This window comes from Vulpes vulpes, chromosome 5, assembly GCF_048418805.1.
Source record: "Vulpes vulpes isolate BD-2025 chromosome 5, VulVul3, whole genome shotgun sequence".
NCBI lineage: Eukaryota > Metazoa > Chordata > Mammalia > Carnivora > Canidae > Vulpes > Vulpes vulpes.
In genome coordinates this window covers 91117268-91133823 of record NC_132784.1, presented here as the reverse complement: position 1 = coordinate 91133823, position 16556 = coordinate 91117268, and the positions used below count along the sequence as shown (strand labels likewise).

The following is a 16556-nucleotide window of genomic DNA, read 5'->3' as shown; positions in this document are numbered from 1 at the left end:
GCCTTGCATACCAGAGATAAATCTCATTTGGTTGCAGTGTATAATTAATTTTACTCATGTTGGATTCAATTTGCTAATATTTAGTTGATTATTTTCACATCTATGTCCATGAGAGATATTGTTCAATTTTTTTTGTTTTTTGTTTTAATTTTTATTTATTTATTTATGATAGTCACGGAGAGAGAGAGAGGCAGAGACATAGGCAGAGGGAAAAGCAGGCCCCACGCACCGGGAGCCCGATGTGGGATTCGATCCCGGGTCTCCAGGATCGCGCCCTGGGCCAAAGGCAGGCGCCAAACCGCTGCGCCACCCAGGGATCCCCTGTTCAATTTTTTTTTTGTAATGTCTACTTCTGGTCTTGGTATTAAGATAATGCTGGCTTCACAGTATGAGTTACACAATGTTCTCTCTGCTTCTATTTTCTGGAAGAGATAGTAGAGCTGTTATTTCTTCTTTAGAATTCACCAGTGAACACATCTGGACCTAGTACTTTCTGTTTTGGAACATGATTAATTTATGATTCTTTTTAGTAGATACAGACATATTCATATTATCTACTTATCCTTGTGAAAGTTTTAGTATATTGTATCTTTCAAGGAATTGATCTACTTCATCTAAAATGTCAAATTTGTGAGCATAGGGTTGTTCATAATATTCCTTTATTTTCCTTTTAATGTCCATGGGATCTGTAGTAATGGCCCTTTTCTCATTCTGGTATTGATAACTTGTAGCTTTTTAAAGATTTATTTATTTGTCTATTTATCTATCTATCTATTTATTTATTTGAGAGAGAGAGCTTGAGAGCATGAGTGAGAGAGACAGAGGGAGAGGGAGAAAGAATCTCAAGCAGACACCACACTGAGTTTGGAGCCCAACGTGGGGCTTGATCTCACAACTCCGAGATGAGCTGAACCAAAACTAAGAGTTGGACATTTAACTGTCTGCACCACCCAGGCATCCCTTATCTCTCTTTCTTTTTTACAGGTTAGTCTTGTTAGAGGCTTATGAATTTTATTGATATTTTCAAAGAACTAGCTTTTCATTCTTTTATCTGTTTCTACTAACTTCCTGCTTTCAGTTTCATTGATTTCTTATCTAATTTTTATTATTTCATCTTTTTTCCTGGTTACTTTGGATCTAATTTGCCTTCCCCTCCCCTTGTTTCTCAGTGTAGCATCTTAAATTACTGATTTTAGAATTTTTTTCTTTTCTATAATTTTCCTCTAAGCAGCAATTTATATGAATCTTGCAAATTTTGAGAAGTTGTTTTTCCTTTTCATTTGGGCAACAATATTTTAAATTTATTCTTGAGACTTCATCTTTGACCATTGTGTTATTGGAAAGTGTGTTGTTTAATCTCCAAATATTTCAGGATTTTCTAGGTATCTTTCTGTTATTGAATGCTAGTTAAATTCCTGTGATCTGAGAACAAACATTGTATGATTTCTATTCTTTTAAATTTGTTAAGGTGTGTTATGGCCCAGAATGTGGTCTGTCTTGGTGAATGTTTCATATGAGCTTGACAAGAGTGTGTGTTCTGCTGTTGTTGGTTGAAGTAGTCAATGGATGTCCATTACATCCAGTTCATTGATGGTCCTAAGTTCAACTATGTCCTTACTGATTTCCTGCCTGCTAAATCTGTCCATTTCTGGAAGAGGGGTATTGACATTTCCAAATATAAAAATGGGTTCACCTATTTCTCCTTGAAATTCTATCAGTTTCTTCCTCAGGTATCTGACACTGTTACTAGGTACATACACGTCAAGGATTGTTATGACTACTTGGAGGATTAACCCTTTATCATTATGTATGCCCCTCTTTATCTCTGATGATTTTCCTTAGTCCTAAAATATGCATTGTCTGCTTTGCTATTTGATGCCTTTGCTTTTGAAATTAATAAAACTACTCCAGTTTTTTTCTGTTTTATTGAGATAACTGACATACATGTAAACTGTGTGTTTAAGGTATACAGCATAATGATTTGACTTACACACATCATGAAATGATTGCCACATAAATTCTGTTAATATCCATCATCTCAGGGGCATCTGGGTGGCTCAATTGGTAAAGTGTCTGCCTTCGGCTCAGGTCATGATGTCAAGGTCCTGGGATCAAGCCCCACATCAGGCTCCCTGATCAGCAGAGAGCTTTCTTCTCCCTCTCCCCATTGCTGCCCACCCCCCCACCCCCCGCTTGTGTGCTCTCTCTCTCTCTCTGTCAAATAAATAAAATCTTTAAAACATATATATCCATAATCTCAAATAGATATCAAAAGAAAAATGTCCTTCTTTTCTTTTTGATGAGACCTCTCAGGAATTTACTCTCAACATTTTTTGTATATGCATAGCATCCAGCAGCATTAACTGCGGTCACCATGTTGTCCTTTACATCCCCAGTGATCATTTATCTTATAACTGAAATTTTGTACCTTTTGACCACCTTAATTGACCCAGTTTTATTTTTATTACCATTAGCCTGGTTTATCTTTCTCCACTCTTTGACTTTTAACCTATCTGTGTCTTTATATTTAATGTGGGTTCCTTATGGACAACATACACTTGGGTCATGCTTTTTATCCACTCCGATAGTTTCTCTCTTTTAATTGGTATTTAGGTCACTTATGTTTAAAATGATTATTGATATAGTTGAATTAGTATTTACTACATTTGTAACCATTTGCTATTTGATGCCTTTGCTTCACTTTCCTGGTTTTTTTCCCTTCCACTTTTTTTTCTCCTTCTCTGGTTTTGAGTATTTTACATCATTCTGGTTTCTCTCTTCCCTTAGCATATCAAATATACTCCTTTTTATTTTTATTTTTTTGAAAGGGAGAGAGAGAGAGAGAGAGAGACAGAGAGAGAGACAGAGACCACAAGCAGGGAGCGAGGGACAGAGGGAAAGATTAAAAAAATCTTAAGCAGGCTCCACATACAGCCTGGAGCCTGATGCAAGGCTCAGTCTCACAACCCTGAGATCGTGACCTGAGCAGAAATCCAGAGTCAGATGCTTAGCTGACTGAGCTACCCAGGTACCCTGACTATACTTCTTTTTAAAATGCTTAAAAAAGAAGCATTGGTTGCCTTAGAATCTATAACCTGCTTTTACAGTTACGCTAAGTCTGCTTTCATCTAATACTGCACCACTTCACAGATAGTGCAAGTATTTTATAACAGGCTATTCCCAATTCTTCCCTCCCATTCCTTATGATATTGCTGTCACATCTCCCCTACTCACAAGCTACATTCAACCAATATATTGCTATTATTATCTTGAACAAACTGATAGATCAGTTAAGTATAAGAAAAAATATTTTGGGATGCCTGGGTGGCTCAGCAGTTGAGCATCTGCCTTTGGCCCAGGGCATGATCCTGGAGTCCTGGGGTCAAGTCCCACATTGGGCAAGGGAGCCTGCTTCTCCCTCTGCCTGTGTCTCTGCCTCTCTCTCTCTCTGTGTCTCTCATGAATGAATAAACAAATATTTTTTAAAAAATAAAAGAAAAATATTTTATTTTACCTCCTTTTATTCTTTCAGTAGGCCTCTTCATTTATGTAGATCTGAATTTTGACCTATACTCTTTTTCTTCTCTCTGAGGAACTCCTATTAACATTTCTTGCAGGGCAGCCTGGGTGGCACAGCGGTTTAGCACCACCTCCAGCCTGGGGTGTGATCCTGGAGACCCGGGATCGAGTCCCACAATGGGCTCCCTGAGTGGAGTCTGCTTCTCCCTCTGCCTGTGTCTCTGCCTCTCTCTCTCTCTCTCTTTCTGCATCTTTCATGAATAAATAAATAAACTCTTAAAAAAAAAACACACATTTCTTGCAGGGCTGATCTTCTGGTGACAAATCTCCACAATTTTTGTTTGTGTGAGAAAGCTCTTATTCCTGCCTTCACTTTAGGATAACGTCACTCGTTACAGAATTCTAGGTAGATGGGGTTTTTTTCTTTCAACAATTTAAATACCTCATTCCACTCTTCTTGCTTGCGTGATTTCTAAGAGAGGTCTGATGTAATCTGTATCTTTGTTCTATTGGTGAGCTTTTACCCCCCGCCCAGCTTCTTCTGAATTCTTCTCTGAGTGAGATAGAAAGGCTGGAGAGGGTTGGGGCTGAATATTTTCCATCCTTCGGTAGGTTAGGATGTATTAAAATCCATATTGGATACCCAGAGGGCAGACTATGTGAAGACCCTGGAGGCAAGAACTGTCTACAAGTCTGAGAGAAATGCCTTAGAAGAAACCAGCCTCGTTGATTTCCTTGGTCTTGAGCCACCAGACTTTCTGAAGGCTAAAAGACAAGACATCTAGCTCCCAAACTCCCAGTGTACAAACGTATAAAAGGAAGCAAATCACTGCAATGAAAACCCTCGTCAGAGAAAAGGGGAACAAGAACCAGCCAGGCTGCCTGGCCAGCACCTACTGGTGGGGGGCACAGCACAGACTCCCAGTTACACTGATTGATTTTGGGATGTCAAGCCAACCTTGCACTACTGGGATAAATTCCACTTAGCCACAGTTTGTAATTCTTTTCATATGTTAATGATTCTGTTTTCTAGGAGTTTGTTGAAGATTTTTTTGTGTGTCTATTTATCAGGGAGACTGGTCTTTAGTCTTCTTGTGTTTTCCTTGTCTGTTTGGTATCAGGGAAATATGGCCTCACAGAATGAGCTGGGCAAGTATTTTTCTCATTTATGTTTTTTGTAAATGTGTGTGAGGGAGTGTTTAGAATGTTTTAAATGTTTGATAGAAATAAATAAATAAATAAATGTTTGATAGAATCACCAGAAACGCTGTCTGGGCCTGGACTTTTCTTTGTGGGAATTTTTCTTTATTATTAATTCAATCTCTTGTTGTAGATCTATTCAGACTTTTTTTTTGTCCGTTTCAATAGTTTGTGTCTTTCTAGGAATTTGCCCATTTCGGCCAGGTTATCTAATTTTAGCACACAGAGGATGGGTCAGCTGTAGGTCCATCTTTTCCTCATCGTTCCCACTCCTCCTGAAGTGGTTCTCTTTCTGAGATCAAGATGTGATGTAGAATGTTCAGAACAGGGAAAGGAGCGTGCTGCGAGGTCATGAGCACACAAGAATGAGGTTTTCTGAAGAAAGGAGAGCTCGGGGAGGGGAGCCCCCCAAGGAGGAGTGGGTGATGCTGAAGACATCAGAGAGACCTTGTTGGCAGCTACCATCAGGACAAAACATGAGAGTGAGGATGAAATGCTCCAAGTTTTCCTGGGGAGCAAAATCCTTGCAGGAGGGACCTTCGAGGGATTTCACGATGCAGTCTAAGTTACTTGGCAAAGATTTCAAGATTGCGCCTTTGGAAGTGGCCCTGCTCAGCAGCTAAACGTGTGGGGATACCCACACCGCCTCCCTCCATTTCCTTTCCTCTCCTGCTTCTTTTCTTTCTTTCTTCTTTCTTTCTTTCTTTCTTTCTTTCTTTCTTTCTTTCTAGACAAAGAGTTGGTGGTGGGGGAGGCAGAGAGAAAGGGAGAAGCAGGCTCCCCACAGAGCAGGAAGCCAGAAGTGAGACTCAATCCTAGGACTCTGGGATCCTGACCTGCACTGAAGGCAGATGCTTCACCCACTGAGCCACCCAGGTGCCCCTGGCTACCCTTTTCTAAGAAAGAAAGCCTTTGGCTGTCTCCACCCCCCAAACTGCACCCCTCCACCTGCTCCCAACCTCCTCTCCTCATCCCTTCCACACTTGGCTCACAGCAAGGCTCCCCGATACTGGCTCCCACTATCAAAGCCTTTTCCAGGACTGTTATCAGCAGCTGCTGAGAGTCTGTGGGGCCCAGAGTCCATTTAAGGAGGGTCCATCTTAGGAGATGGGGATGACCTTGAAATGCCCAAATCACAGGCCTCGGGGCCCTTGGGCGGGCAGATGCACGCCCTTCCTCCAGCCGGTGCCGGCTCTGAGCGCTCCCCTTGGTTCGGGAGATTAAGGGAAGGAAGGGAGCGTGCACTTCAAGGAAAAGCTCATGGTCAGCAGCGTTAGGTGCAGGGACAAGTGAGCAAGTTTAGAAAGCAGGGTGTTCTCGATGACCCAGAGCTTCACAGTGAGAGGCCATCCCCGGGGCTGGAGAGCCGGGAACAGGCAACACAGAGTGGGCCAGGCTTTGCATCCTCCTGCAGGCTAGAGTGCCATTGCCGGGCCTCCCGCGGGTGAGGAACAGACTCAGAGGTTAAGGAGCTTGTCCAAGGTCATCCAGCTACTGGGTGGCGGAGGCAGGATTTGATCCTGACAGTCTGGCTAGGAGATGGTGCTGTTGATGGTGGCACTTTCTGTCCGAGACGACAATGAAAGGGGACAGTGCAGTTGTAGAGAACTTGCTTTCAAGAAATTATACTGTGGAGAGGAAAAGCGAATGTGCATTTAGGAGAATCACAGCATTGGGACATCTGTCTCTGCCTGGGGGAGTGAGGGTGTGCAGAGTGTCTCAGGGTCGGAGTCGGGTTTCATGAGGGGACCTGAGGGGTGCATTGGGGCCTTTGGAACTGGGGCTGCTGCCCAGGGCCCTGCAGTGTCCCCCGAGCTGTGCAGGCCCCACATTAGGCCCACGATCCAGCCCTGACACACCTACATGTCGTCTATTTGTTGTTGCTTTGCCTCTAAAGAATGCCAGCTGTGTCAGAGGAGCTAAGTCAGGAGCCAGCAGGTCAAGGGAGCTGGGACCCCATAAGAGCTCGCGACAGTAGCACCCCAACCCCCGACCTGCCCCAGCAGCCGAGGCCCAAATGTGCTAAGGGCTTGTTTCCAGGACCCTGACTCTGAGGAGACTCAGTCCACTCCTCTGCTTGGCTGGGTGTTGCCCACACCATGGCCTGGAGTAAGGGCCTTGCCCCCACTCTGGGCCTGCCCCGGTGAAGCTGCTTCAACACACAGGGCACGTGCACTGCCCCTACCTTCCCGTGCTCTGTAGGGGCAGAGAGACCTGTTCGTGCTCACAGAGTCCTCGGGTGCTGGCAGAGCCCCTCCAGGCTCTCTGCTCCCAACCCTGCCTTGCATCCGGAGGCTGCCCGGCTAGATGGGTGAGGACCTGGCAGGGATTCAGGGAGTAGGAGTGAGGGAGGGGCTACCCTCAGGCAGATGTGAGTGTGGCTAAATGGAGCCAGACCTACGAAAGCCTGAGCCCACCTCAGGGAGACACAGATCTATTTATTTTAAACAGAAAAATTTAAAAAGCCAGGAAGAAATGGGCACCTCTGTGAGTCCCCTCTTCCTGGTGGAGGGGAGCAGTCAGAATAGATGCCCCCAGGACCCTGGATTCTCTTCCCAAGGGGCAGTTCTCGAGGCTCCTGGCAGAAGCAGGATTAAACACAAGGATGGCTTATGGCGGAAAGGCAGTGACGATTCCAGAACACCTGTTCTTGCAGTTTCACAGAAATGCTCAGAGAGACGCTGAGTTCATTTTCTGCAGCTGCTGTAAACGCCACCTACAAACCTGGCCTAAAGCAACACACATTTATTCTCTCACAGTTCTGCAGGTCAGAAGTCCACAACCAGTTTTGCTGAGCTGAGTTCCCCGTGCTAGCTCGGCCACATCCCCTCCAGAGGCTGTAGAGGACGTGTCCTCGCCTTGCCTTTCCAAGCTGCATTTCCAGCTCCTAGTGCTGCTTTCTTGGGCTCTGGGCTCATGGCCCCTCCTACAACTTCAAAGCCAGCAGCCCAGCATCTGGCTTCAGTGTCACACTGACTCCCCCTCTGCCACTATCCATGACCCTGGAGACGGCGCTTACAGCCCACCTGCACAATCCAGGACAACCTCTGGACCCTGAATTCAATCACATCTGCAAAGCCCCTTTTGGCATATGAGGGGACATTCACAGGTTCCAGAGATTAGGACCCCAATAGGCTTTGGGGTCTATTATTTAGCCGACCACAGATACAGTCACACAAAGACAGTATTAACGTGGTCACACAGATAGACCCAGACACACACACACAAACACATCTCACATGGTCAGACGCTGTCAGCAGAACCTCACACTCATCTGGTCACACATAGTCCCACATCAGTCCCACACACCCCTCACCTCCAAACCTCTTCCCATCAGCCTGCTCAAGGCAGATTTGGGAAGCTGCAGAGCTCCCTTCCTTGGCCCACGTGACAGCCTTCCTTTCCCTGATAAGAGCATGCAAGTCCCAGCGTCCCCTCTCCCTTAGAAGCCCTTCTTCCCCACTGCCTTCAGAATCCAAGCTATCTTGAGGCCTTAAAGCCAAAGGTCTAGTTCTGAGCCCCACACAGTCCACCCTATTCTGCAGTCACCTGCTCGCAGCTATGCCTCGCTGCCACACCCTACCGGGTTTCAGAGCACAGGAAGAGAAAAAAGATTAGAAGAAAATCAAAGGTCACCAAGCAAAAACTCTTAAAGGGTGATTGTGAGTGTGCGCCACAGTGCCTGAGTTGGGGAGCTCAGCAACTGCTGGACGGAGGTCTCAGTCCTGGCTGAGCCAGAGCACCTGGGCCTGAGGCATGGACGAGGCTGGACAACAACTCCACTAGAGCTTGGCTCCAGTCAACCTGAGGAGAGATCGCATTTCTGATCCCCACTAAGTGCTAGTTCTAGGGGCCAGATTCCATGGACCCGCCAGAGGCCTGCTGCAGGTGAGTGCTGGCATTCAGGGTCATCGCTCGGGAAGCCCTCCAGGGCCTCAGCTCACCCTGCTGGCTCCCTGGGGCTTCACACCTGCTTATCCACAATCTCCCCGCAACATCCCCTGCTCAGGATTCTAGGGACTCCTTCGGCACAGAAGGCATCGGGGTCTGTTCCCTAGAGGGGCCCGGACTCTGCGGATGGTCTAGGCATCCGCCTGGGTCCCACCAGAAGATGCCATGAGATGAGTGGCATGGGGAGCTGAGGAGCAGCTGGGCCAGGGGGTGAGCCTGGCTGTCTGCTGAGGCCAGCTCTGTTCCAGACTCCCAGGGGAGGGGCAGGGAAAAGAGGAAAGGGGATCGTGAGGGCCCTGTGGACACCTCGTTTTCGGCTTTTGACCTGGCCTAGGTTGGTGTGTGGGGAGCACAGGGGAAGGGAGGTGCAGAGCAGGAAGGCGCGGCATACCTTGGGTCAGGGTGGCCAGTGCCTGCCGCGGAGTGACCCCATTTCACCAGCAGGCGGCACAGCCTTAGAGCAAACCCCACCTACTCCCTCCATACGCCCCCCACCCCAGGTCCTGGGGCAGGGAGAGATTTCTGTCCCCGCTGAGTGCCTGGGGTCACCTGGAGGGATGGGGGCGCACGCATCTGAACCACTGACCTGGGGCCCCGACTCAGTCGGGCATGGGGGGGTGGTGAGGCAGCCACCGTGCACCCACCTGTTGATGCCGCAGCCCCCGCAGCGTGGAGCTCCTTGTGGCTGCAGCGCGGGAGCTGCTGCAGGCCACGCTCGAGGACCTGAACCAGGAGCAGCTGAAGCGCTTCCGCCACAAGCTGCGGGATGCGACCCTGGATGGCCGCAACATCCCGTGGGGGCGGCTGGATGGCTTGGACGCCATGGACCTCGCGGCCCAGCTGACCCACTTCTACGGGCCGGAGTCTGCGCTGGACGTGACCAGAAAGACCCTGAAGAGGGCGGACATGCTGGACGTGGCCGCGCGACTCAAGGAGCAGCAGCTGCAGCGTGAGCGCGGGCCGGGGGTTGCCTGGGTCCCTGCCTCGGGGTTGGCCTCCGCCTGAGCACAGTCTGGGCCCCAGGCCTCATCCTTCCCACTTCCCTGGAAAAGGTCTGGTGGGCCCACGGCTGGGATCCTGGGCGCTCCTGAGCGTGCCCCTCTGTGCCCCCGCATCCCTGCACCCCTCCCGCTGCAGCCCCCGCCCGGCCCCTGCACCTTCGCGGGGCCTCACCGCAGGTCTCCTTTCCAGGGCTCGGCCCCAGCTCCTCCACACTGCGCTCCGTGTCGGGTAGGTCTCTCTCCGTGGGAAGCACGGGCCCTAAGCGGGTTAGTGACCCTCGGGTTAGTGGCCCCCAGGCTGGCAGCACGCGTGTCGGAGGAGCCCGACGGCTGATCCCAGGGAGGGGAGCGCGTGGGAAGGCTGGCTGGGGAGGCAGCCCTGAACCCGGCGGCTTGGGGACCTTGGAGGTGGCCCATTGACACCGCCTGTCCCTTCCCCGTCCCCGTCCCTCCTGCCCTTCCTGCCCCTCGACACCCACCAGAGTACAAGAAAAAGTACCGGGACCACGTCCTGCAGCAGCATGCCAAGGTCAAGGAGAGGAACGCGCGCTCGGTCAAGATCAACAAGCGCTTCACCAAGCTGCTGATCGCGCGCGAGGGCGCCACGCTGCCTGACCAGGCCCCGGGATGCGCAGAGGAGCTGGAGCCCGAGCCCCAGCGTGCGCGGCGCTCCGACACCCACACCTTCAACCGCCTGTTCGGCCGCGACGAGGAAGGCCAGCGGCCCCTGACGGTCGTGCTGCAGGGCCCGGCGGGCATTGGCAAAACCATGGCGGCCAAAAAGATCCTGTACGACTGGGCGGCCGGCAAGCTGTACCACGGCCAGGTGGACTTCGCCTTCTTCCTGCCCTGCCGCGAGCTGCTCGAGCATCCAGGCGCCTGCAGCCTGGCCGACCTGGTCCTGGACCAGTGCCCCCAGCGCAGCGCTCCCCTGAAGCCCATGCTGGCGCGGCCTGAGCGACTGCTCTTCATCCTGGATGGCGCGGACGAGCTGCCCCCGCTGGCGCCCCACGCGGCGCCCTGCACCGACCCCTTCCAGGTGGCCGACGCTGCGCGGGTGCTGGGCGGCCTGCTGGGCAAGACGCTGCTGCCCGCCGCCCGCCTGTTGGTGACCGCGCGCGCCACGGCGCCCGGGAGGCTCCTGGACCGCCTGTGCTCCCCGCAGTGCGCCGAGGTGTGCGGCTTCTCCGACAAGGACAAGAAGAAGTACTTCCACAAGTTTTTCCGGGACGAGAGGCTGGCAGAGCGTGCCTACCGCTTCGTGAAGGAGAACGAGATGCTCTTTGCGCTGTGCTTCGTGCCCTTCGTGTGCTGGATCGTGTGCACCGTCCTGCGCCAGCAGCTCGAGCTCGGCCAGGACCTGTCGCGCACCTCCAAGACCACCACGTCCGTGTACCTGCTGTTCATCATCAGCGTGCTGAGCTCCGCACCTGCCGCCGATGCTCCCCGGATGCGGGCCGAGCTGCGCAAGCTGTGCCGCCTGGCCCGCGAAGGCACCCTCGGGCACCGGGCGCAGTTCACAGAGAAGGACCTGGAACGACTGGAACTTCGCGGCTCTAAAGTCCAGACGCTGTTTCTCAGCAAGAAGGAGCTGCCAGGGGTGCTGCAGACGGACGTCACCTACCAGTTCATGGACCAGAGCTTCCAGGAGTTCTTCTCGGCATTGTCCTACCTGCTGGAGGAGGAGCGGGATCTCCGGGCACTTCTGCAGGGCGAAAGCCACCTCACGCTCACCACGCGCTTCCTCTTCGGGCTGCTGAACCCAGATCGCGTGTCCGATATGCAGCGCCACTTCGGCGTGGCGGTTCCGGAGCGCGTGAAGCGGGATGTCCTGCTGTGGATGCAGGAACAGGGCCAGGGCCGCCCTAGGGCGGCACCTGAGAAGACGGCAGGGACGGAGGCCGCGGAGGACGCCGAGGAGCCCGAAGAGGAGGAGTGCGAGCCCAACTACCCGCTGGAGCTGCTGTACTGCCTGTATGAGACGCAGGAGGACACCTTCGTGCGCCAGGCCCTGCGCTGCCTGCCGGAGCTGGAGCTGGAAAGGGTGCGCCTCAGCCGCATGGACCTGGTCATCCTGAGCTACTGCGTCAGGTGCTGCCCGCCTGGGCAGGCCCTGCGACTAGTTAGCTGTGGGCTGGCCCCTGCACAGAAGAAAAAGAAGAAGAGCCTGATGAAGCGACTACACAGCAGCCTGGGCGGCAGCTCGTGAGTCCACGGGGCGGGGGGGGGGGGGGGGGGGGAGGCACGTGTGTCCGTGCATCCATCCCTGCAGGAGGACTGGATCCACACCCACCTCCTGCTCCCCCAGAGGAGGAGCCCACCCCCTTGCAAGGCAGCCTCCCAGTGTTCCTCTGTCCGTGTCCTTCCCCGGGGAGCCCTGGACGGATTGCCCCAGCCGTCCACATCCACGGCAAACCTCCGAGCATGGCTATGCGGCTCGCCCCAGCTTTCTCATACGGTCTGGAATGCCCCATGCCTGCTGTGCCCTGACCTTGGCACTTGTTCTTCCCCTCCGTCCAGAACACTCTGTTTGCTATCTATCATCAGCACTTTCCCAGGCTCCCCCAGCTGGCCTGGGACCCCTTTGCCCCCAGAAGTGCCCCATAGACCACTGTATGCCATGACCTCCACCCAGCTCTGTCTCCTTCCCCACACCCTCAGCTCCTTCAGGGCAAGTCGTCCTAGCTCCAACCGGCACTTGACCCCCTGCTCAGCATCTGTTCAGATGACAAATGTCGGGATGTCGGGAAGGGCTGGAGCTGGGGCTGCCCACTGCAGGTGCCAGGGTTGACCCACCTCAGAATGTGGGTGACATGCCCCCCGCTGGACCCACATAGACTGCTCCAGCATGAAGGTGCCTGCTGCCATGGATGAATAGCTTCACTATGGGTTTGGCGTGAAGGGGATAGAGAGATCCTGGCTCAGTTTAGGGTCAAAGGGCAGCGTCAGCTCTGACACCTCAGGACCACAGGAAAGAGGTAGGGATTGAGAGAGGACAGGTGGGCTTCACCTTGCCCTCTCTCCTAACAGTTCACAAGCCAGCAAGAGAAAACCCCAGCCCTCTCCACTACGTCCACTCTTCGAGGCCATGACTGACGAACACTGTGGTCTGAACAGCCTGACGTGAGTGACCATGCCCGCCCCCCTTGGAAGGGATGCAAAGCAGGATAGTCTAGGCAGAGACAGAGGCATAGTAGCCCTGTCTGGAAAGGGCTCAGGGGACAGGCTGAGAGCCCGTGGCCTCTGGTATCTCATGCTGGGGTCAACAGGTTGTAGCCACACAGGGTGGAGGAGGAAGAGATGGGGACAGGGGCTCCATCACCAACTTAGGTGATAGGAAGGAGGGGTTGGCCCCAGTCTGAGGGGAAAGTAGGGTGCAGCTAAGCATTCTGGGAGAAGGATAAAGAAGACCAGAACGTGCTTTCCTTCCAAAGAAAGAAAACAAGCAAACAAAGGAAGGCTGCTAGGTCCTGTTAGAAAGTGCCTGGCAGTCCCTGTGAATTCTCACAAGCCCCGGAGGGAAGTGTGCGGGGCACAGGCCTTGAGTCCAGGCCACCCAGCCTTTGGCCAGGACGGTCTGTCTGAGCTCGTTTCTTCACCCACGAAATGCAGCCAGTCGATCCTGCCTCAAGGGTTGGTATGGGATCGAGTATGGCAATCCGAGTACACGACTGTCACCAAGGGAGCCGAGTAAGAGAAGCGGTAGGGACTCGTGCCGGAGGGGACATGGCAAGATAGGGACAGGCGCACGTCCACGGTGACTTGGCCACACAGCTCGGTAGGACGGTATTTCCAGCAACCTGGGGGGAAGCGGGGCCACGCAGGGGACGGGCACATCTGGCCCACCAATCTGCCACAAAACGGAACGCGTAAGGTGTTCACCAGGCGTTATTTAGAGCAGCAGGAAAGGAAAACCAACATAGCCGCTCAGTCCTTGGGGACCGGCTAAGGGGATGAGCTGTGGCCTACTCTAGCCGGAGAGGCAACCATATGCAACTAAACGGGCTGGCACAGGCTCTAAACTGGTTCATCGGGAAGCTGACCGTGCAGTGCAGCCCGGCCCACTGCACGTGGCCCCCAGGTACACAGGTGGTGGCAAAGGACAGGGAAACCCTGCTCCTCTGGTGCCAACATGTCTGCAGACTGAAGCAGCCACCCAAGGGGCGCACGGTGCGCAGAGCTGGGGTAGAGCAGCGCGGCCCCGGGGCCTGGAAGCAGACCCGTGTGCTCTGACCGCAGGCTGTGCCGCTGCAAGCTGCCTGACTCTGTGTGCCGAGACCTGTCTGAGGCCCTGAGGGAGGCCCCGGCCCTCACAGAGCTGGGCCTTCTCCACAACCAGCTCAGCGAGGCGGGGCTGCGCGCGCTCCTCGAGGGCCTGGCCTGGCCCCAGTGTCGCGTGCAGAAGCTCCGGTGAGACCTGGCCCGGGGGAGCCCCGGGAGGGCCGGGGGCAGGGCGGGGGCAGAGGCGGAGGGCCAGGGCCCCCCAGCACGCCTGAGGCCCCCCTTCCCCCAGGGTGCAGCAGCCCAGCCTCCAGGAAGCGCCTCAGTACATCATCAGCATCCTCAGGCAAAGCGTGGTGTTGTCCACCCTGGATCTCGGCGACTGCCAGCTGCCGGGGCCCGTGGTCACCTCCCTGTGTGCGGCCCTTCAGCACCCAGGATGCTGCCTGCAGACCCTCAGGTAGACGCAGGGGCGGGAAAGGTGCTGCCAACCCAGCCTCTCAGGCCTGGCTTGGGCTGGGGGACTGGGGACGCCCCACGGACCCTGAAGAAGAGCCCCGCCCAGGGCCCCCCGAGTGGCCACACTCAGACCCTGTGCTCCAGAGCCCTGGCCTCAGCCCTTGGCTTCCAGCGCCCAGCCAGACCAAACGTCCACCTGTCATCCGGTGCCCATGCGAGTCGGCCCGTGATCCCCACGCCCATGGACTCCCCCAGAGGCTCTGGCCCCCAGCCCCTGACCCCTTCCCCAGCCTCTGGCACCGTGTGCCTGTAGCACAGCCCAGGCCAGCATCCCATCACTGCCCCCGCACGGCTGTCCCCCCAGCCCTGGCCTCAGCTTCCCCAACCAACTCCTGCTTGTCTTCTGTGTGCATGGCCACAGTCTTACCTCCGTGGAGCTGAGCAAGGAGTCACTGAAGGAGCTACAGGCAGTGAAGACAGCAAAGCCGGGTCTGGTCATCATCCACCCAGCCCTGGACAGTCACCCCAAGCCTTCCAAGGGACTCAGCGGTGCCCTCTGAAGCCCGGAAGGTCAGGGGGAGGACTCCAGTCAGCCCTATGGAGTAGATTTCCTCATCCCATGGGCAGGAGGGTGTTGCTCTCCGCTCTGGGCAGCTCTTGAGTCCAAGAGATTGGGGGCAGGCAGACGGGAGGTGTCCCCTCCACTCACAACCTAGGCACAGGTTGTGCCTCTGTCTCAGATGCCCAGGAACCCCTCCTCCCCCACCCCCACCGCTGCTCCACCCACCTTTCTGTCTTGGGGCCCTCGAGCCTTCCCCCAACAGAGGCCACCAGCAGTGATGACCCCAACAGTTCCCAGTTATCCTGCACCTCCCGTGCATTGGCCATTACCTGGTGTGCTCAGTGCAGAGGGACCCCTTCGCTGACCCCATCCCCATCTGTATACAGGCCCCACAGCCCCACAGCCCTGCCTCTGGCCACAGGGGACCAAGCAGGGGCTGACCTCTGACCAAAGGTGGGCGTCCCTCCCCCAGGAATTTGGGGGTTGGCCATCCCTGAGGCTGTGTGGTTCTAGTCCAGAGGTGCCCATTCACTGTCTGGGTCTTCAGGGATGGACACCAGGGGAGAGGGGAGACGGAGCAGCCCCCAACACTGATAATACATTCTCCTTTGAATGAATGAATGAATGAATCCTGGATTCATTTCTGCTGATTTCTGTTGTACGCGGCCAAGCACCCTAAGGACTGTTCACAATCTTTCCTCTGATCCCCAACCTGTCCACAGGGGGTGGGACTGTATTCCCCATTTCCCAGGAAGGGAACTGAGGCTCGGGGTTGCAGCCTGACTGGAGGGAGCTCTGAGGTGAGGCCTGGCTTGGATGGACAGGCCAGCGGTGCACAGCCCCCAAAGCCTCGGGTCTCTGCTCAACACCGCGGGGCTCAGCCAGTTCCTGAGAGACCTCAGGTCCAGGTGGATGAGGACCAAGGGGGTCAGTGCCTTCCCTGCTCGGGGGAAATCCCCCTTCCGTCATCAGCGTTCAAGTCCAGCCATTCATCCCACAAAACAGACAAAAACCCCTACCCTCCTGAACCTGCCAGAAAGACAGACTAACAGGTTTAGACGGGCCAGCCAGGTCTTTGGGGGAGCGTAAAGCAGGCCCAAGTGCGGGGAGACCATGTGGCCCAGGGGTTCTGGTTACAGGTAAGGAATCTAGGAAAGTCTAACCAAGCGCAGGGTGCTTGAAAACAGAAAGATGTCCAGCCCTGAGCCCTGAGAAGGTCTGGACAGGAAAACGTTCCAGGCAGAGCTACAGCAAGGACAAGGCCGTGACGAGGAGTGTCTTGGGCAGCTCCAGCTGCCGTGACAAAACGCCGTAAACTGGGGGGCTTCCCAGAAGTTTATTTCTCCCGCGCTGGAGCGAGGGTCCAGGTGGTGAGGCCCCTCCTGCTGCAGAAGGCTATCCTCTCAGCTCCCTCTTCTCTCAGTGGCTCCCAGGCCTTTCCTAGAAGGGCTCTAATCCCACTCTCCACAGCTCTTGACCTCCTTAACTCCCGAAGCCCCCGCTTCCACGTAAGGTCAGATTTGGAATCCGATTTCAACCCGAGGATTTAGGGGCACACATTCAGTCCATAACAGGGAGCATGCTTGGACCGTTGCAGAAGCAGTCTGGAGGGCCAGAGTGACAGCTGGGGCGAGAGGAGGGGG

The 16556-nt window shown here is 54.1% G+C and overlaps 1 protein-coding gene across 1 annotated transcript; it reads left to right on the top strand.

The window, feature by feature from the left end:
• The first annotated feature begins 8310 nt into the window (after positions 1-8310).
• Positions 8311-15535, top strand: NLRP6 (NLR family pyrin domain containing 6). The gene is made up of 8 exons (XM_025991691.2): positions 8311-8607; positions 9330-9619; positions 9862-9900; positions 10154-11876; positions 12702-12794; positions 13911-14081; positions 14185-14352; positions 14773-15535. The coding sequence occupies exons 1-8, from the start codon at positions 8582-8584 to the stop codon at positions 14909-14911; spliced, it is 2649 nt and encodes an 882-aa protein (XP_025847476.2). The 5' UTR covers positions 8311-8581; the 3' UTR covers positions 14912-15535.
• Positions 15536-16556: the final 1021 nt, after the last annotated feature.

What these genes read in the sequence shown, in the direction of transcription:
- NLRP6 (XM_025991691.2), top strand. Translation starts at nt 8,582, where the DNA reads ATGGACCCGCCAGAGGCCTGCTGCAG. An exon ending in TGTGGTCTGAACAGCCTGAC is followed by an intron (nt 12,795 to 13,910) that starts GTGAGTGACCAT and finishes CTCTGACCGCAG; the next exon opens with GCTGTGCCGCTGCAAGCTGC. An exon ending in TGCTGCCTGCAGACCCTCAG is followed by an intron (nt 14,353 to 14,772) that starts GTAGACGCAGGG and finishes GCATGGCCACAG; the next exon opens with TCTTACCTCCGTGGAGCTGA.